The following is a 21,762-nucleotide window of genomic DNA, read 5'->3' as shown; positions in this document are numbered from 1 at the left end:
CTATTAAGGCAAAGACTTGGTCTCTTCTGCTCACTCTTGTATTCCCAGTGTCTGACATTAAAAAACATGCCACATATACCACTTAAATAAATGATACAGGACCAGAATTAATAGTCATTATTTTTCCTACCATCCCTCCCCAAGTAACAAGAAAACAACAGTAGCATGTTGTTCTAGCTTAACACAACTGGATTCGAGGGTCAGAATCATCAGTCCAGGATTTCCCAACACGCTTCATGGGATGTCAACAGGTACTACTTGAAAAAGGGATTCCTTGTTCAAAGACATGTGAGAAACACCAGGTTAAATAGGATTCCTCTTTACAGTACTTACTGGAGTCTTCGATACTCTACTGCATAGTGTGGATCTCTAACTGGCTGGAGGAGGGAAGGGTAGGTGTAGCATGTGGCACTCCCTAAATAATGTCACACAGAGAAGACTTTCTCCTCTGAACATTTGCCATAGACAGTGATTCAGTGAGACACTCAATGAAAAATGAGTCTACTCTATGGAGAGATTGAGAGTTTCTCAAATGGAAAGAAATCTGCATTACAAAGTGTTTGAATGTTGAGAGACACTGATGGCCACACAGCCAATGAGCATGGTGGATGAGTCCCATGACCAGACTCACCACCAACTCTACCCCGCAGGGTAGTGGCTTGGCCTCACTGGCTGGTACCTGGTTCCCTAAACAATGTAAATGGCCAGACAGCCTCACCCTCCCACCCCATGCCTGTGGACCCTGCTCAGTGCCTGGTTCACAATTTGAAACAAATGCCATCTGTTCTACTGGGGATGAGAAAGGCAAACCAAGGAGGAGCTTACATCGCTGAGAATGTTGAAGGCCTCATTCAGAGCTATATCCAGCATTCCAATTCCTTTGGCAAAAAGTTTGTCCAGATGCTCCCTGAAGTGCTGCAACAAAGCAGAAAATCCATTAATGTCTGTCTCATTATGTGAAATGCCAGCCTCAGATAAACAGGCACATGATCCTTAGACCTAAATGGTCATAATTTATTTTTTCCTTCTATATTCAAGACATAAGCAATTATTCAATGTAAAATTTACCTTCGATATTCACATTTTAGCTTCAATTAAAGTTTAGGAAAAAAAATTAGTTGAACTCTGGTGAAAAGTATTTAATTTGTCTAAAATTCCCACTTTCCTCTCCAGTCTCATCTCCTGTAACTCTTCTCCTCTGCTATCCCCCATTCTCCCACTCCTGATCTCTTTTAGGACCGCACATGCTCTCCCTCAACTGGGAACCCATTCTCAATCCATTCCCTGGCCCCCCTGCCATGCTCTCTCCCACCTACTTTTGGGATCTCAGTATAGATAGATGTCACACCCTTCCTGTTCCAGGAGGACTCCCCAGACCATCGGCTCTGAGCCTAGCTCGAATGTTCCTTTGTGACCCCACGCTGCCATTCCATTTCAGATACACCTTGCACTTGGCACTCCAGGTGTGCAACTATCTAATTAAACTCTGTCCCCACCTCAGACTGTGAAATTCCTTGAAACAAGCCATTACTCTGTCTCCATGTCTACCACATATCTGATACACATAGAAGGTGCTCAGAAGATACCTCTACAGAACAAGGGTAAAGATTGGATCACAACATAAAAATTGTAGTATGGCAAGGAGACACAGGCTAGAAACCCAGAAAAGCTTCAAGGCATTGACAAATTGGGTACAAGTGTTTTCTGGAGCCCACCTCAAGTCCCTTCTGGCCATCTTGGTTCTCTGGAAGCCCAGTATCAGCTGGAGACTAAAGGGGACAAGAGAAAGTGTGAAGCCCCACACAATTCGCTTTCCAGCAAAGGGGCAAGAGTGGGTCCAGGCACATGCCCAGGGACACGTGGGTATGCTGATCCAGAGCCTGTGCCCACAGTGGCACAGCTGCCTGGCTTCCTAATCAACCCATTCCTAAACCATTGCTTTTCTATGGAAATGAATTATCCTCTTCCCAAAGGCATCCACACCCTTGTCTGCTGGGGAAACTGTCTGGAGGAGACACCAGGAGGGAGAGGAGCATGGAAAATGTTTGCTGGCGGTATTCTCTTACCACACCCTGGGACCCAACAATGCCCCAGGCGTGCCATCAGCACTCAGATGGCGATCACCATTCACAATGTATCTAACAGGCAACACTGCCTTAGGACCCTGAAACTGATCCCAAAACCAGAACAGGTCATAGAGACTGATCCTAGGACATGCCCGATGGTTCTGAGGTGCTGTTCTGCCTCTGCCTGGGCTTCCTTCAGGAGGCAGCAAGGTTTGGGTGGCCTCTTCATGGTGATTCAGCTGTAATGACACTCAGTCCTAATATGAGTCAAGGCTGGGTTTGAAATTGGTGGCTCACCCTGGGGATACATACAACCCACCAGACCCTCTTCCCTGGTCTGCCCCTCTGTCACAATAACCACACTCTCAGGCCCACCAGAGCAGCCACCACTATTGAAGACTGCCCTGCTTTAGAACTGTAAAAAATATAGTGAAAATGGGTCCTCAGAACAGCCCTATGAGTTTCCATCACCCCACTTTACAGATGCAAAGGCTGAGGCTCAGCACTGTGTCTAAAGGTCCAATACAGGTCTGTTTTACCTACTCTAATGCCCCCTTCTTTCTGCTCTATAACTATTGCTTCTCTAAATTAGCAAAATAAAATTTTATTTTTATTTTTTATTTTTTTGGAGCACCTTGTAAGCCAGGCTCTGACCATGGTCTTGACATATCCCTGGGCAGCCTGGCTCCAGAAAGCTTGCTCGTAATCTCTGCACCTGGGCTGGGACGGAGTCTACAGGTCATGATCAGCTATCTTGAGTGATGACAGGAATGCTGAGGGCCAGGAAACCAGGTAAACCACATGGCCAGGAGCCAAGCTTTGTGCTTCTTTTTTTCCTGCCCAATTTCCCAGGTCCAGTAGGATGCTAAGTTCACATCAGGTCCTGAACGAACACTTGGTGAACAAATACAGCCAATTAACCAAGTCTGAGGAAGCCAGGCATCCTGCAGCTGGGCAGGAGGGAAATCTGCCTTTACCAAGAAAAACCACCTGTGGTCGAGCAGTGACCACCAAGAGGACTTTAACCAGCACCAGATTCACAGCCCCGTGCCAGGCTCTGCCTTCACAAATTCGTTCCATTCATCTGATGTCATTTCTGTTACTGTGTTTAATTTTGCTCAGTCACACAAGTTTACACAGTATGGTTTTTAACAACACTGCAACCCCACTTAATTTTTCGTTTAATCCATGTGTAGCTGCCTGTCATGTGCCACTTCCAGGCAATGGTGACTTTCATTGTTGGACACTTAGAGTCAAGTGTAACAACATGTCATGGAGTTTCCCTCAATTTGCTTTTATAACAAGGTCAGTTGTGATTTTGTTTCCTCCTGGTACAAATCTGGTTTGTTTCTCTCTCTTCTCTCCCTCATGTCCAGACTTCCTTTTCTCCTACTCCATAATCTGAACCAAATCAACATCTTGGTCTTTTTGGTGGCATTTAGCCCTCAGCCAAGTCTCCTATACAAAACCAGGCCTTGACTTCCAGGGAACTATCTCCTGTGGCGTGACTTTCACTAGGATCTACTCTGTCCAATATGGTAGCCATAAGCCGCACATAGCTGTTTGCATTTAAATTTAACTAAAAGTACATAACATAAAAAATTCAGTCCCTCAGTAGCACTAGCCACATTTCGAGTGCTCATTAGCCACACGTGCAGATTAAAGAGCAGCACCATGACTGTAGAAAGTTCTACTGGACGGCACCGACCCACAGACTCAGGGCTAGACTGGGCCTTCCTCCCCACCAAGCCACTGACTAACAGAGAGACAGAGGAAACCCTAAGGCTTCATACCCAGGGGCTATGTGTGATTTTTGTCTGTCTAGCATTCATTCCCCTTTTTCTGGTTTTCCTTCTCTCCTACCACCCCATAATTTGTGCGGTTTGGGTGAGACTCTCTCTCCCTCCCTCCCATTGATCAAGCCTGTCCAGCCTATGAATTCCATCATGTGGGCACTGCCCTAATCTCTGGACTTCTACTGGAACGTAGGAGAAGGCTCTTTCTTTTCAGTGGTATTGCTGAGCAGTCAGGGAGCCTAGCTGCCAGCAGCCATCTTGCCACTGCAAAGGAAGCGTCACCCAAATGAAGGTAACACAGCCAAGGAGAGTAGAGCCCACAGTGGAGGCCAACACAGGGTTACAACAACATGGCTTAAGCCCCTGGACCCAGGCATGCCCAGCCTTGTCAGGTAAGAGAGCCAGCGCATCTGCTCTTTTACTTAACCAGTATTAGCTGGATTTTGGCTTCAGAAAGGACCCCTGTGATTACCTGGACCATCACAATGACCCTGGCTGCCAAGATAATACCTCTCCAAAGCTTCCCATGTGTTAAAATGATCCTCCTCGTCTCACCTATGCATCCTCCTCCCTTCTTAATCACTGTCATTGCACTGTGCAGTTTACCAAATGCCTATGCCAGACAGAGCAAAGCACTTCATACACAATGGACTGACTCTTGGTGCTCATGGATGTAACAGCCGCTGCTCTGACTACTCACGACATGGAGTAATTGGGATTTTGCTAAAGACGAATCCTAACCATGCGAACCCCAAAGGTACTGTCTGGAAGGGAACAAAAGCACCTGGCTAACTACCTACATCCTCCTTACTACAGAATTCCTTTTCTCTACTTCCATTTGTGGCCTCTATAAGATTCAGAAATTGTTGTATTTAGTACCACCATATTATCATCATATTTTAGAAACAATTGTTATATAGACCCTGTGGACTCGGTGGGGGGATTAGGGGGGACAGAAAGGAACTGAACTAGGAGTCAGGAGACCGACTTCCAGTTCTGGTTATTTCATTTACCAGCTGAGACCCCGAAGCAAGGAGCTTTAATCCTCAGGCCTCAGTTTTGCTCCCTGTGAAATGGGGATGGGAAAGCATCTGAGCAGTGTGTGGAACAGGGAGAGCATCAGTGCCTGAGAGCAGCAGGCAGGACTTGGTTCCAGTTCCCCCTCTGCCACTCACCCTCTCTACAAGCCTGAGTGACACTCTTCCCTTATCTGTGCTTTCATTTTCCTCTTAATACAGGGGGATACTGAGCTGACAGTACAGGGGAAAAAAGTCATCTGAAAGACTGTGGTAACCAAAAAAATGTGAGACTATTTTAATTTCATGTTCAATAAATGAAAAGACTGCCTTCAATATTTGAAAATTTTTAAAACACACACACAAAAATCTATCCTAGAAAGCTTTATACCTCAAGTACCTTCTATGCCAACTTCCTGGTTTGCAACTTTACAGTCTAATGCACCTTGCAAAATGACTTCTTTTGCCCTTCAAGGGTAAGGTTTTCTTCAACGGACAGAGACGTGGCTAATTGCACTGACCCCAACCTGAGTGTCCCCAGGAGCCCAGCTGCAGAAAAACAGAAGGTTCAGAACTATCGAGCCAGGACAATGCTCCCAACTGTGGACTGAATGTGGCCAGTCTTCATTATTTTTCTAAATTAAAATAAACAGTTTATTGGAAATGGCGACAGTTCCATTTTATTATGAAACTTCAATAAAAGAGGAGGAGGGCGGCTTTTTATCTTTGCTTTTGGCAACTCATGCAACATATGCTGCTGCCCGGGAAAAGGCTTTGCTTCCAAAGCAATTAGCGCAGCGTATTGCCTCAGGACATGAACAGGCAAGAGTGCCGCCACCCCCATGCTGCTGCCATCGAGCCAGCCGAGGCCACTTATCTCACTCCAACAGTCACAGCATCCAGGCCAGTGGAGCATCCTGGAGAATAACCCTCTCCTTCCCCCAGCACTTGATTTAGTTGAATCATACTGATAACTCTCTCTGCCATAATAGCAATCATGTTTTCTCGTGTCTATATAATTATAAGAAATGATTGAGTCCTCCCAATTAGGAGCAGGGAGTCAAAAGTGGACATCAGGAGATAAAACAGTCCCCTATCCACAAAACCCTTGAGAGCCAGAGATCCTAGTTGGGGGTACAGGGTATTTTGGGGGAAGGCTAACAGCTACCTATCAGTGACACCCCTCAGGGACACTTGAGCACTGCAGATGTGAATTCATACCCCTTAGGTGTGGACAAGGGTCACTGCAGGAACTCAGCCACAGGAAGGCTGCAGAAATTGCCTCTCTAAGACCTCCCATGGCAGCCAGCACCAGCAGAGTGACGTAGTATGTCAAGCACGGTGTGCTTTTTAAACGTTACTTTCCTCGATCTTCTTAACACCCCTAAAAGAAAGGTACTATCATGTTCCTATTTTGCACACAGGCCAAAGGAGACTGGAATGTTGAAATAATCTGCCCACAATGGCACAGCAAATATGAAGCAGGGTGGGTTTCGAAGTACTGAGCCCTGTATCTTAACCCTGTGCAATAGGGCCCATTCCCAATGCCCAGGCCCAGCTATCTACATCCCATGTACAGCATGCAGGAGGACACAGATGTGAGGTCCATGTGGAAGGCCATGATCCTGTTCAGGGGTGGTTTCATGGTAATGTCACCTGTGCAGTGGCCCAGGGCCCCATGCTTGGTTTAACACTTTGCTGCCACTGTCTTGAAATTTTTAATAACTTTTCTTTTGAGTCTGTGATTTGTAAATGAAATCCACTGGAAAACTGGAGCATGAGTGTGAGCAAAGGAGGTACATGCTGTATAGTGTCCTCTGTTCCTTGCTGCCCTGTTCACAGCACTCACAATGCCCCAGGAGCACAGAATTCCCATGGGAAGCTACAGTGCAGGTGGTCTCAGGCACACTTGGCTTTAGTAAATTACTTTGTACTGTGGTTGTCAGGTGGTTCAGGGTACACATTTACTGGCAAATTAAAATTAAAGCGTTAAAGGCAAGAGTGCCCTGTAGAGGCTGTCCAATTTTCAGCCCCATCTGTCACAGACATGGTGCCACTTGCCTCCTCCTAAAATAGGGACAATGGCTCCCATTAGTCAAGTCAACCCAAATACCAGTGTCCCAAGTACTGTGTCTATCTCACTCCAATGTAAGACTCCTCAGTGAGATTTCCAAACAGACCTTCACAGAGCTCTGTGCTCCCATTGCCACTGAACTCCAAACCCAACTGCACAAGCCCATTTGTCCGAGACCCAGAGGGTGCCAGACCTATCTTCCCATCTGGCTTGAACACTATACCACAAGGTTACTTAATATAAATATGAATTCTTTGTCCTGACAACACACACTTCTTAACCCAACCCCAACCTGAACTTGCCAAGATTCTCCCATGCTCTGGTTTGGTCAGAGCAATCACCTGGCTGAATCCACAGCATCTTTTGGGCAAATTTCTCAGGTATCTAGGGCAGTGCACAGTCAACACGTTTTATGAGAAAGGCACGTGTTTTGTGACGTTGCTACCTCAAAGCCCAGGCTCCAGTAAATCAGACTGTCATTTGATTCCAGTGGGAACAGTGGTGACATGGTGTTTCTCAAAGATGAAAACAGAATGTCCAGAGAAAGCTGGTATGAAAGAGGCAGACCCAGCTGTTTGCAATTTGGGGGAGAAAGTACAGACACTGATAGAACCGCGTTGGAGCCATTATCCGCTTCTCCTTGGCTTTGTGTATAACACATTGAAGCGTCTGAAGGTAGCAGCTGTTTAATGCCAGTGCCAAATTAGAGACAAGATAGATTTCTTGGATGTGAACAATGAATGTTATTTCATACCAAGTAGTCATATTAGCTACAACCTCATTTCGATGGCGAAAGCACTAATTATTCCATGTAAGATGATGGTGGTGAGCTCAGAATTGGCAATTCTCTACAACTGGGAAATGTCTGAAGTGAAGCAGCCTCTCCAGTGAAGCAGTACACATTCCAAGTAACTGCCAAGAGGAACACGCTAATCACCATGCCGGTGAGCAGGGCTGGGTTCCAGGGGACTCGCCGCCGTGTTGTATGAGCTCACGGCCTTCCTTGCGAGCTCACATGATGTACTAGGAGCATATCTCCTGGAACCAAGGCTATGCGAACCTCCTGGAGACTGAGCAAAGCCACAACCCAAAGGCTGCCTGGATGGCAGCGCCTGCTTTGCGTCTTGGCAGGGCAGGGTGGCGTGTATGCAAACAGCAGGCCTCACCCTTCACGTCTTTCTGACATTTGTGAAGGTCCAAATCCATCCTTTATAAACTTTATGAAAGCCTTAATTTGATTCAAATTCATTTCTGGGGGAAGAATGCTTTCATCAGCTGCAGTGTGCAAGCGCAGACAGAAGTCAATTTCAATTTCATTCCAAACACGGCACCAAGCTCTGCAGATGCTTCAGCGCTAAGAGATGTGCATTTACAGTCAGCACCCCCCAGGAGAATGGAATGCAGCCCCCCAGCATGCCACGGGCTCCTCTTCACCAGACAGCGCCTCACACACAGCGCAGGGTCCTCTGCACCCACACGCAGCGCTCCAGCCCACGTGGACGGGCAGAGCTGACACACGTCACACTCGTTCGTCCTTTCAATGATGGCAACATTCATTTCTGGGGCAGCTTGTCAAAGATGTGTGACCCCAGCAGGCAACATTTTCCATATGACCACTTGGAAGCCTCGTATAGTTTTATAAAACTTGTATTCAATTGAAATAAGTTTGTTTCAATGACCACTGTATTTCGCCAAACTTAATTGCATATGAGTATTAAACTTAATTGTCTAAATTTCCTCCATTCCCATTCAAGTCTGTGAACAAACAAATACCCTGTATGGCATTATATTATTATTTTTCGGTATGTATCAACATTTATTTGACCAGACCCCTACCGATGCAAATTTAGGTTTTCATTATATATTTTTTTCCAAACATCACTATAGTACAAATCTTTTTACCCACATCATAGTACATATGTGTAGTAATATCTTTATCACAACTTCATAGAAGGAAAATTACTGGGTCAATAATTTCTTTGTTTATACCATGCAGAGTTACTGTGAGGATTTAATGAGGTAATTCAAACAAAATGCTTAACACAGAGTCCTGCACATAGTAAGCACTCAGTAAACATCAGTTCTTATTAGTATGGCACCCATGGCTTGCAGTGCCTTAAGGCACTGTATTTTCAGACTATTAAATTATCAAAATTGAATTCTAAAAATGAACAACAACAAAAATAATTCTAATTCTACATACAGAAAAAGGAACGCCTTTGGGGCAGGGACCAGAAACTGGATGACACACGCAGGGCTGGGTCTCTCCTTTCTATCTCCTGGCTACACATGGTTTCACTCTTCAGTGGGCTCTTGACCACACAGCTGCCTACATCGCCAGTCCCATCTACTAGCTTAGCCTCCCCACTGGCAAGAGCTAGGGTTGCCAGATTAAATTTGCCCAATTAACTCTGAATTTCAAATAAACAACAAATAATATATTGAAACTTTATTCATTGTTTATCTGGAATTCAAAGTTAATCAAGTACTCTGTTGTTTTACTAAATCTGGTAACTCTACTCCAGACCAATTTCAGTAATATTTCTATCAGAAAAGTCCCCAGAAACACTCTGATGAGCACAGCGTAGTTTATGTGTCTGAGCCTGAATCAATCAGGTGACCAGAGAATGGGACCCCTGTCTTATGTGGGCCTGAATCATGTGCCCATTTCTGCACTTAAGGTTGCGGTAGCAAGAACCTGACCGAATGGGTTTTCTAAGGACAGAGGGATTTCACGGAGAGCTGGAGGGAGAGTGGGTGCTGGGCAGATAAGAAGTCACCTTATAAATAGCTTCTTGGAGAGGTGCAGTCCTTCAGTGGCACAGTCCCCATCCTCAGAGAAGCATGGTGATGCAGGCCAGGGAAGCAGAGACACACTCAACACATGCCCAGCCACATGGACCAAGTGCTCAAGTGCTTCCTCTGCAGCAGCACATGGAGGGGGAATACCCACAGGGAGATGGTAAGAAGAAAGTAATATCAGCTTTTCCCAGGGAGCATCACAATATGCCTCTAAAAAGTTAGAGAAAAGGGTTTCTAGGAAATAAGTCATCCTAGGATGGTTTGAGGCCCAGCAAAAAGCAAGTGGTTGACAATGGAATACTACTCAGCCATAAAAAAAGGATGAAATTCTGCCATTTGCAGCAGCATGGATGACCTTGGAGAAAATTGTAAGTGAAATAAGCCAGGCACAGAGAGAGAAATACCACACGTCCTCACTCATAAGTGGAAGCTAAGGAAAGAGAGAAGAAAGAAAGAGAGAGAGAGGAAAAAAGGAAGGGAGGAAGGGAGGGAGGAAAGGAGGAAAAGAAAGGAAGGAAGAAAGAAAATAATAATAGTAAATTGAAATTTCAGAACGAAAGAGCAGAATTGTGCTTTACAAGAGGTGGGAAAGGAGAGGGTAGTTAACGGACACGAAACAGGAAAAATCAGTCCCATGGGCGTGCAGTAGAGCTACATGTCTATAACTGACAATTTACTGCATGTCATCAAATGGCTGGAAGAGAAAAGATCCAATGTCCTCATCACAAAGAAATGATTAAGTTTTGTAATGACAAATATGCTAATTACCGTGATTTGATCATCACACATTGTATACAAGAATTGCTATTCAACTCTGTATCCCAAAAATATGTACTAATCAATACGTTTCAATAAAAACAAAACGCAAGTGCTGAGGCAAAAGGGAAGCTAATGCACTGAGAACTAGCATTCTTTGGGTGCTCTCCACCCACCAGCCTTGGCTCTGAGCACTCAGGAGCTGCAGCTCCTCAGTCCTCACGAGAATCCAAGAGATGAGGCAGGCTCTCCCCTTACCCTCATTTCATAAGTGAGGAGACAGTTCTCACAGCTAATAAATGGCAGAGCTGGAACTTAAATCTAAGTATTCTATCTCTAAAATACATTGTTGTTGGTGGTGGTGTTTTGTTTTGTTTTCTTTTCCCGAAACTTTCCATATTTCAAGACGGCCTCCAATGAGCCTCACCTCCTGGTATTCAGACCCTCGTGGAGGGCCTCCCGCGTCGCACCAGAGTTGGTCTCTGTGACCAAGACCATGTAGCAGAAGTGATGATACGCCACTTGCAAGTTAAGTTGTAAATGATACTATGGCTTTCATCATGGTTCCCTTCTGATCTCTGTTTGATAATTTATCTGGGAGAAGCCAACTGCTTTGTTGTGAACAGCCCTATAGATGTGTCCACGGAGTGAGAAACTGAAGCTTCCAACTGACAGCTGGAACTGAAATCAAGGAAGTGAAATCTCTTGCCAACAGCCACATGAATGAGCTCAAAAGTGGATATTCATCCAAGCCAACTTTCAGAAGACTGCAGCCCCCAGCCAATACCCTGAATGCAACCTCATGAGAGACGCTGAGACAGAACAACCCAATTAATCTAGTCCCGGATTCCTGACTCCAGAACTATATGAGAGAGCAAACACTTGTTGTTTTAAGCCACACACAGTAGAGAGAGACAGACCTCAATCAATAAGCACACAGATACATGCCAGAGTAACGAGTGCCATCAAGGAGAGGCCCATGGTGCTTTGGTAGTACAGAATAGGGGCATGAAAGGAGGGCCCAGAAGTTAACTAGGCAAAGGCAGGGGTGCTCGGGCATGAGAGTTGCGGGTAGAGAAATAGCATGTGCCAAGGCCCTGGGGCAGGAGGAAAGCATACATAAATGACTATAATAAGAGCACAGAAAGAGAAAAGGAACATGGTGTGCCATGGGCCTGAAGATCCAGGAAGGAGCCAGACTAAGCAGGAACTTAAAGGCATTCAGAGTTTGTGCTCAATAAGTTATTAGCCAGAATGGTTGTTTAAGGATCAAGAGGCCTTAAGACTCAGAGCTAAGTTGGAATGACAGGCTGTGGTGCTCATAATATGGGGCAGAAAGCCCTTCTCTGGGACCACCACATCAGCAGCAGGTGGGCCATAAGAGTAAACAGGAATGTGGACCTCAAAAAACAGGGCAACCAAGGCCCAGGGCCATTCCCATGCTATGAAACAAAACAGCAGTAATCCACAGGAAATAGGAGTATGGGTTTTCAACCATAGGACATGAAATCAGCAGAGCGCTTTATAGACAACATGAATGCTCCCATTCCAGAAAATTAAGATTTAATCACTGGCAAGGAAAATAAAACAGCAAAGAAATCGCTCCAACAAAGAATTTCATGACACCTTAAATACAGGCAATTATTTTTCTTTTTTCAATTTACTGTCAGGGGATTAAAGAAACATCTCTTTTAAATACCCAAGTTGTTTTTCTGAAGCAAAGCACCTCTTTGCAAATATGCAGCATAACTGACAGGTAGAAATGCAAATTAATAAACATAAAATACACTGTAAGAGGTCTTATGGCTCTAAGTCACAGGTCAACTAAATGGCCACCGTGCTAAGTTCTGCAGCTTTGATCCACTTAGTGGACATGATCTCATGACATTTATTATTTGTATACATTTATGAATGCTGCCCATGCAGCTCTCCTCATGTCTAGCTGTGGAGGTGGTCCGTTTTCACAGTGTTTCCCAGTCCCAACAAATGCAGGTGCCCCTCCTCTACACTCAGACTGCCTGCCCCAGCAATGCGGCATTGTGGGGTTCGTGGGAGGTCCAGCGTTGTATGCCACTGCGGTGATGGGTCATTTCGGCTGGCTGAAAACCAAGTTCTCATGTGGTGATTGGCCAGTAGGCATCTTCAGACTAATCAGCTGGCCTCATCCCTTCCCAGCTCTGGCTCTTCCCCAGGGCATCTTCCTGGTGCCTGGAGGTTATCTGCTTTTCAGCCTGGTAGGCAGTAGCTTTCATGAATTTAATGAAAACATCTATACTCACCTCTAATTCAAGATAAAGGGACTTTAGAAAGAAAATCAGGATTCCCATCTGTGAAGGTTAATTCTAGATGTCAACTTGGTTAGATGAAGGAATGCTGAGAAACCTGGTAAAGCAATCTTTTCAGGTGTGTCCATGAGGGTGTTTCCAGCAGGGATTAGTATGAGAGTCTGAGTGGCCTGGGTGTGAAAGACCCGCCCTCAGTGTGGGTGGGAACCATCCAATCCAGTGGGGGTCCTGAGAGAACAAAAGACAGAGGAAAGAGGTGAAGCTCTCTCTCTCTGATCCGCTGGAGCTGGGACACACTCTTCTCTCCTGTCCATGGACATCAGAGCTTGAGACTCTTCAGCTTTTGGGTTCCAGAACTTACACCAAGGATACCATCAGCTTCCCTGGTTCTGAGGCTTTTGGACTGAGCCACGCTACCGGCATCCAGTTTATAGAAGGCCTATCGTGGGACTTTTCTTCATAGCCACGTGAGCTAATTCCCCTAATAAATCCCTCTCATATAATTATAACATATCCTATTGATTCTGTCTCTCTGGAGAACCCTGATTAATACACCATCTCACAAAGTAAAATAGTAAATTTACACTAATTGTCTGACATCTGGATAATACTCTTCTCAAATAAAATAAATGCAGAAGCTGGGGTGGTTCTTTATTTGGGCTTCAGGCCCTTCCTGGGCCTCCCCTGATTTCAGCTTCCACAAAGCCTGCATGGCCTTTTCCTCTGTTGCTCAGAGTCATTAGGCTGCTTCTGATTTTAGGTGGACTATGATTATGAGTCACTAGAACAAAATCATTAATGTGATATCACTAGCAGGGATAGCCCCTGAGAGCGTGTCCTGAATACATCTGGGAGAAGGCCCTGCAGCCTACCCAGCTAGATCAAAGAGGTAGGCCAGGAAACATCAGGCCATTTAAGACAAAAAAATTCTCCTTCAGCAGGGGGTGCTCTATGGAAACCGCCTTATCAGCTCAGGGTGTTTCAAGTTGCAAGCCCTCACGTCACTTCCTAAGGGGCCCTGGGAGAGCAGAGGATGGGGGAACAAGACCAGACCTGGGACAGCCAGCTGCAGGAAGAGCAGAGATGGTGTGAATCTCAACTCCTGGGGCAAGACAATGTGGGCACTGGCATATTTTCTTTAATTCTCATCCTTTTCTGCAGTTCTCCTGAGAAATATGTTACAGCACTAAGAATAAGTTAATATGACGCATGCTCTTTTTAAAAAGATAAAACCCAAGCATCCCTTTAACGTCGTGTGCTGAATTCATCTATTTAAAAAAGAAAATGTCACACAACTCCAATATGGGATTCTGTAATCAGTGATTTTTTTTTTTTTTCACTCTTCTCCCTTCATATCCTGCCAAAATCTGAACATAATTTTCAAGGTAGTACCATCCATTAAATACTACCTTCCCCAAGATGGTAATTCTTGTCTAAGTTTGAAAAGATTCCTCTCTGTACACCATCCCCTTTCTGGTACCAAACCAGAGAAAAGACTGCAGAGCCAAGTGTCCCCAGGTCTCATCGTTCCATGCTTCTCGTTTTATGGAAACTGCTCTTGTGAGGCCAACTGCAGGCACTCTAAAATGGCCCTTCTGGTCAGCATTTTGGAAGAAAAATGACTTCACTGCTGAATGATTCTAAGTGACACCCCGAGGATCTTGAGGACAAAGACAAAAAAAACCCCTGGCTAAGGCGATGCTGTCTGTGGAGTGTAAGTCATTTGCAGTCTGAGACTTTGGAAGTGGGACATAAAATGACATGTGGAGAATTGAGAGAGAGTCATTTGAAAGCTGCTTATCAAATATCTTTCAAATAACCTCCTGAAGTAGAAATACAGTATTAAAAATCGTTGACAATTGGAAACATCATGTGACTCAAAAACCCAGCTCAAGTCCCTGCATCCTGCACATGGAACCACATACACAGAGTACAGTTTTAACATGTGTTTCAATACAGCTAGGCTATAGTCACACTTCTCCCAGGCGCAGTTGTGACTTTCGGGGGAAATTCTCAAAAGTTATTGTAGGAAGCTTGGCTGAGTCACTTGATTAGGACAAACCCCCATACAACCCTCACCTACACATTCTTTCCTGGATTCTGGGAGGAGACCAGAACATGCATGCTGACCACATATTTAAAAGAAAGCAACATTACTTTTTGGTGAAGGAGAAACTATGAAAGCCAGGAGTTAGGGAAGAGGTGTTTGAAAGAAAGACTTAAAACATGGGTCCTGGAAACAATCCAGTCTCCTTCCATCACCTAGCCCTGCATGATCAGAATCTTGAGGTGGATAGAAATGGAAATGAACTTTTTAAAAAAGTATTATATGTGACTTGTTTGCACACAGCTGATTAAAATCCGCTGCTTTAAAGAATGTAAAATTAAAATGAGCCGCTTATCATGAAAGAAACAAAAATGAAAGGCAACAAAGTAAAATTTTAGGGCATTTATTCTGATGGTTGTTAAGTACTTATAACAGCTATTATGGGTTAAATTGTGCCCCCCAAAAAGATATATGGAAATCCTAATCCCAGTGTCTTAGAATGTGATCTTATTTGGAAATAGGACCACTTCAGATGTAATTAGTTAAGTTAGTATGAGGGCCTGAGGATGGGCTCCTAATCCAGTATGACTGGTGTCCTTAGAAGAGACACAGACACACTCAGGGAGAAGATGACCATGTGAAAATGGAGGCAGAGATCAGAGCGATGCGTGTACAAGTGACAGAACGCCAAGGATTGCCGGCCACCACCAAAAGCTGGAAGAAGAATGGAGGCAATCTCCCCTAGAAGCTTCAGAGTAAGCATGGCCTACCAACACCTTGATTTCAAACTTGTAGCCTCTTATTTAATGAGACAGTATTTTTTTGTTGTTTTAAGCCACCCAGTTTGTGGTATTTCATTATGGCAGCCTTAGGAAACTAACACAATTCCCAAATTGTCACCTGCAAAACTTACTTGAGTAAATGGTGCTTCTAGAAAAAAGTTTTGGAAATGCTGCAAAATGAGTCATCTAACTCTTTCAGAGAGTTACAATGTATGAAAGCACTTTCAAGGCTCTGAGAAGTCCTTTAGCCAAGAAGCTTATTTAAATTTGTTTAATCTGTCATTTCTAAGCTTCATTTGACCACAAAACCTTCTCCTCCCTGCTCCCCATCAGCACACCTATTAACATCTCATCATAAAACTACTGATCCCTCAAACACATTTTTGAGAAACATCAGCTTAACCAATTAAAAAAAAAGAAAAAGCATGCTACAGATGTGCTGTTTCTAAGAAATATGGTCTGATGCCAGATTTCCATAGCCACCCTTGTCACTTGATATACAAGCAGCACTTGAGACTTTTCTAACACATCCATGATCCTATCTGAGTGATCCTCTGTGTTAGTCACCTGGGCTGCCATAACACAATACCAAAGACTTGGGCTTAAACAACAGAAATTTATTTCTCACAGTTCTGGAAGCTAGAAGTCTGAGACCAAGGTGCCCACAGGGTTGGATTTTCCTGAGACTTCTCTCCTTGTCTTGCAGATATCCACCTTTTCACCAGGTCCTCACATGGTTTTTTCTCTGTGTACAGGTATCCCTGGCCTCTCTTCCTCTTCCTATAAGGACAGCAGTCATATTGGATGAGGGCCTCACCTTTATGACCTCATTTAACCTTAATTACCTCTTTAAAGGCCCTACCTCCAAATACAGTCACATTAAAGGTAAGAGGTGAACATATAAATTCAGGGGGACACAATTCCTCCATAACACTCTTCTAACTTCTCAGTCAGGACGGCATGGTCCTTGTTTTGCAGGTAATGAAACAGACCACAGAGGTTAAGCTGCTACAGGTCACTAGCAAATGTCAGAGCCAGATCACAACTCAACAGCCTACACGATATGGGCTCCCTTCACCTCCCCACACTTCTTCCCCTTACTCCTAGCAGGCCTCTTCCATGGCAAGGGGGTCTCTAATAACACATTTTTATGATACATTATGCATTATTTTTAACACATTCTTATTACTTTGTTGTGAAAAGAAATTTCAGCTATGAAACTTTTAGATTTGCAAGAGCCTTGTTCACAGCAAGCAGTAAGGGTGGAAGCCACATCTTTCAGCAGCACCACCAAGATCTCCAGAAACGCGGTCTATACAGACTGTGGTCTACATTGGTCTTTGCATCTCAAATCTTGGTAAGGGAGAAAGAACCTCGTAGTGGTTAAATGCACAGACTCTGGAGCCATGCCACCTGCGTTCAAAATCTAGCTCTGTTACTCTTTATTGTGTGTGACCTTGGTAAGGTCTCCTCACCAACAAAATGGTCAAGGCTATTGTTGGAAAGGTCAAATGAAATAACAGGTGTATGGTACTGAGCACAGGGCCTGAAACTAGTAAATACTCATAAATGGTTAGCTGCTATGAAGGGAATTTGTAAAACCTTTCTATTTTGCAATAATTTAGACTCATATAGAAGCTGTGAAAATAGTAATAGAGAGTCCTCATGTCTGTGACCCAGCTTCCCCCATGGTAATATCTTAATCATAGTACAATGATCAAAACCAGAAAACTGACAGTGGTACAATACTATTAACTAAAGACCTCATTTGTATTTCATCAGTTTTTATACTCATTTTTTATGGTGTGTACAGTTTTATCAAATTTTATCACAAGGATAGATTCATATAGCCACCACCGCAATCAGGATACAGAACTGTTCTATCACCACAAAGAAACTCCCCATGCACTACCCTTTATATTCCCAGTCTCCCTTCACTCCTAACTCCTGGCAACCACTGATCATTTTCTGTCACTATAATTTTATTTTGAGGATGCCATACAATCATGCAGTATGTAACCTTTTGAGTTTGGCTTTTTGCATTCAATGTAATGAAATCTATCTTTTTTTATTCAACATAATAAATCTATCTTAATCTACCCAAGTTGTTGCACGTATCAATAGTTCTCTCCTTTTTATTCTGCTGCATGGATGTAGCACTTTTAATTCATTCACCTACCGAAGGATACCTGTGTTGTTTCAGTTTGAGCCATTACAATTAAAACTGTTATGAATGTTCCTGTGCAGGTTTTTGTGTGGACATAAGTTTTCTTTTCTCAAAGGTTAATATCCACAAGTGGGATTGCTGGGTCTATGCTAAGTGTACGTTTAAATTTATGAGAAATCACCAAACTGTTTTCTAGAGTGTCTGTACCATTTTACATTCCCATCAACAACTTATGAGAGTTCCAATTGCTCTGCCTCCTTGTCAGCATTTGGTATTGTCAGTATTTTTTCTTTTTCTTTTGGCCATTCTGTGTAGTGGCATTACGGGAATTTTAAACGATTTTGAGAGCATCTCTGGGTGATGCATGAGGGGACAACAATGAGGCAGGGGGTCCAGATAAATACAGGCTCATGCGAGATTACTCCATAATCAGAATCTGCAGAGCTGCACATGCAGGAATGGCCGTTTTGCACTCTCATGACTTTAGGGGCACTCAACATGAGACAAGGAGAAACAGACCTATGGGGACGCGAACTGCTCCTGAAGGTACAGAACGCATGTCTTCCCTTTACTCAGCCCCAATTCCTCTGCCTTGGGATTTCTCCAATGTTGCTCACTCTCAGTGGCAATAGTAATATACTACTTTAGTGAAAACCTTAAAATTGGGTTTTGTCCATTTATTGCTCCTCTGGCTCCAAGCACAGCACATGGGAAAAATTTTCAAGTTCACTTCCAAGGTAAACTAAAAGTACTCTTTCCAAAAACTCAGAAGAGGTTCTGAATAGTATCAGAGCAATATACAGGCAGGCACAAAGCAGATGTCCACAGCCTAGGACTGGGAGACAGGTACATTTTACTTTAATGGATGTGGACACGGTGTGATTATGTTAATTTAGCCTTTTATATTCAGAGTAGATGCAAAGATGGATTGGAAGCAGGTGAAAAGAAGCCTCCAGGCCATGTCTTCTTTGGGTCCAGGACCCAGCAGTCCAGTCCTCCAGTTTGTGCTGCACAGGGCTGTGTATGCAGGACCGCAGCACCAGGAATGCAGCTGGAATGGTGGGGGGGAGCTTCTGTGAATTCAACTTTCTTCCTGAGCCTAAGATTCCTGGAGCCAAAAAGGCTTCCTCTATTGACTACCCCACTTCCTTATTGTACCGAGACTACCTCCTGCAGCCCTGCAAATGCTGCTCCCTGCTCTCCAGCTCCCCAAAGTGTAAAACAAGAAGCTCACAGGAGGAATGTGCTGGTTGTTGTTATGCGAACAATGAATGAAAAAACACAAAAATAAGAAAAGAAAGAAAGTTGCATTACATGGCCAAGCGAGAATAGCAGCTGATTCTGAAACAATCTGTTAAACCCCCTTCTCTTGATTTATTGCTATTGTTCTGCCTTCAAATAAAGACAAAGAGGAATAGTTAACCTAGACTACAGAAGTAGATCAGACTCAGTTCCCATTTCAGAATGAAAATGTACTTTATTCTGCTTGCAAAGGACTTTGAGTCTCAACCTAAAAGCATCAAGGAAGAGAAAGTCACTCAAATGAACTGAAACAAAATCTCACCAAATTCATATGAAATGATTTCTCCCATAGATTATTATTTATACGTGCTACCCAGATGTCACTCAGTTCCTATCTGCATTTAATGCCAATCCACTCATCAAATTCTGACATGCACTGGAATTCACAACAATGTTCACTGAAATGCTGGCGCACATTTTCCCGGGATTTTTACATGTTTATTGAGCATCTATTATAGGCTCTGGAAGAATTAGACAAGGTTCCCAGCTTTGAAGAACTTTTATAATATTTGGAAGGGGCAGGAGAGGGGAAAAACAATAAATTTTGTAAATGCTCAAGGTAAAATAGCTTATAACAAGTGTTCTCTGTGGTGGGTTTGGTGAGAAAGAGTGAAGGAAGGAGCTTGGGCTGCCTTGGCTGGGTGGTCAGGGATGTCTCACTATAGAGAAGAGGCAGCATTCAAGGCCCAGCAGAGCAGGTCCTAGGGCTGAAAAGACCATGGTGTGTCTGAAAAGACGGCCCATGTCACTCCAGTATGAACAACAGAGGCTGGCACTGAATGGGGTTTAGATGATGAGTCCACAATAGGACAAGGGCCACCTCATGCACAGTGAGGAGCCTGAAACTCCTCAGAACTGTCTTAGGGCTATGGGTTTCAACCAGTGTTATGGGTTGAATTGTGTCCCCCTCAAAAGATATGGTGAAGTCCTCACCCTCAGTTCCTCAGAATGTGCCCTTATTTGGAAGGGTGGCTGCAGATGTAATTAGTTAAATGAAAATTAAATCATTCGGGAGTAACGTGGATCCCTGATCCAATATGACTGGTGTCTTTATAAGAAGACAACCCAGTGAAGGTAGACACAAGAGGAGAATGCCACGTGAAGACAGAGGACTGGAGGGATGCAGGCCAAGGAACACCAAGGATGGCTGGCAAACCACCAGACGCTAGGAGGAGGCAGACAAGGATGCCCCTACAGGTTGCTGGCGAGCATGGTCCAGCAGACACCTTTATTTTCATACTTCTGGACTCCCTAACTGTGAGACAATACATTTGTGCTGTTTTAAGCCACCCAGTGTGTTATAGCAGCTCTGGCAGACTAACATAGCAGCATCTCTCAAGCTATGCAATTTTCAAGGTCTCGGAGAAATTCACATCAGTGAACTCTGCCATCAAACCCACTGATGGGAATTTCTCTGAGACCTTGAAAATCATACAGTTGAGAAATCCTGACCATACTCTATATTCCTCAGCATCAATCTTCTAGATTTTAGCCCGTGAGAGGCCCATGTCACAATAACATTCAGGAGCCACACACACACGCACAAACTGAGGTTTCTAGGCAAGGAGCTAGGGACCATCCCTCTCCCTCTTAGAGAAGATAGGAAACAAGAGCAACACTCTTAAAGTGATAACCTTCCTTACACGCGAACTTATTAAAAAGCTCATTTGCCAGTGCATTAGCATTCTTTGGTTGCAGGCAACAGAAACTAACCCAGCCTAGTCTGCTATCAGATAGCTTTTAGAATCAATGGAGGGACTCAGAGTGCCAGCTGCAGTCGGATACCAGAACTGGAATGAACATGCCTCTAGCATTCCGTATCTTGGCTTCTCAAGGTCCTGGCCAGAGAGTCTCATCATCCTCTTTTGTAAGGGAAGGCAGGGGACTTCGATGTATCAATTTATGGTCCTGCCAAGATTTCAAAGTAAGGGTGCAATTAGCAATAAAAGGGAGGGGTGGACATAGGACAGCCCAATAGCCACAGGAGATCAGGACACAAACTGTAAGGGACCAGAGGCCATAAGACAGACTGTGCACCTGTGGCTGGTGGCTCTGTACCCAACAGTCCTTAATGATGCCTATTCTTAAAGTTAAGAACTCAACTAAGTAAAACATATCCTTAAGATTTTCATATTTTGATCTACCATCATGACTCCATAATGGATTTTCAACATCGCATCTCTTCTGTTCTTCTGAACAAACTTATGAGCCCTCCTTTTTGGGGACTGCCCTTGTTTTCAAAAATGGATCTTTGGATCTCTTTTCAAGTATGGACACATCATGAAGCTTGTTTACCTGTGAATGCAAAGCCCTTCCTTCCCTGCATATGCTGAGCAATTCCTGGCAGAGGTGGGGGTGTCTGAACTCACATGCATGTCTAAAGGAGAACCTGTTCAACTGATATGTGAGGATCTGGGGTAGGGTGGGGTGTGGTTCTAGTCTTTGGCTGGTGGTCCTCTCGTTTCTTCCTGCACACAGATCTTTAGCAAACAACTAAAGTCATCTTTCATAACTCCAAGTTGGTGACTCTTTCGCATGACACTGGCAACCACTTTTCTGTAAACTTTACAGAAATTATCAAAAGTGATTACTACCTCATTGCAAACGAATGCAGTCATCCTAATGAACTGCAATGAATTTACAAATAAAACAGATTTATTTTTTTAACC

The 21,762-nt window shown here is 44.0% G+C and overlaps 1 protein-coding gene across 2 annotated transcripts in view; it reads right to left on the bottom strand.

Moving 5' to 3' along the window:
- Positions 1-21,762, bottom strand: part of CACNA2D3 (calcium voltage-gated channel auxiliary subunit alpha2delta 3) — an 828,419-nt gene that overhangs the window by 394,938 nt on the left and 411,719 nt on the right. For both annotated transcript variants that reach the window (XM_063114014.1, XM_063114015.1), the window contains exon 10: positions 826-915. In XM_063114014.1, coding sequence (XP_062970084.1) covers positions 826-915 — 90 coding nt within the window. The remainder of the gene's footprint in view (positions 1-825; positions 916-21,762) is intronic.

The sequence above is a fragment of the Cynocephalus volans genome, chromosome 11 (assembly GCF_027409185.1).
Source record: "Cynocephalus volans isolate mCynVol1 chromosome 11, mCynVol1.pri, whole genome shotgun sequence".
NCBI lineage: Eukaryota > Metazoa > Chordata > Mammalia > Dermoptera > Cynocephalidae > Cynocephalus > Cynocephalus volans.
The sequence above is the reverse complement of the archived record's forward strand: the minus strand, read 5'-3'. Positions and strand labels throughout refer to the sequence as shown.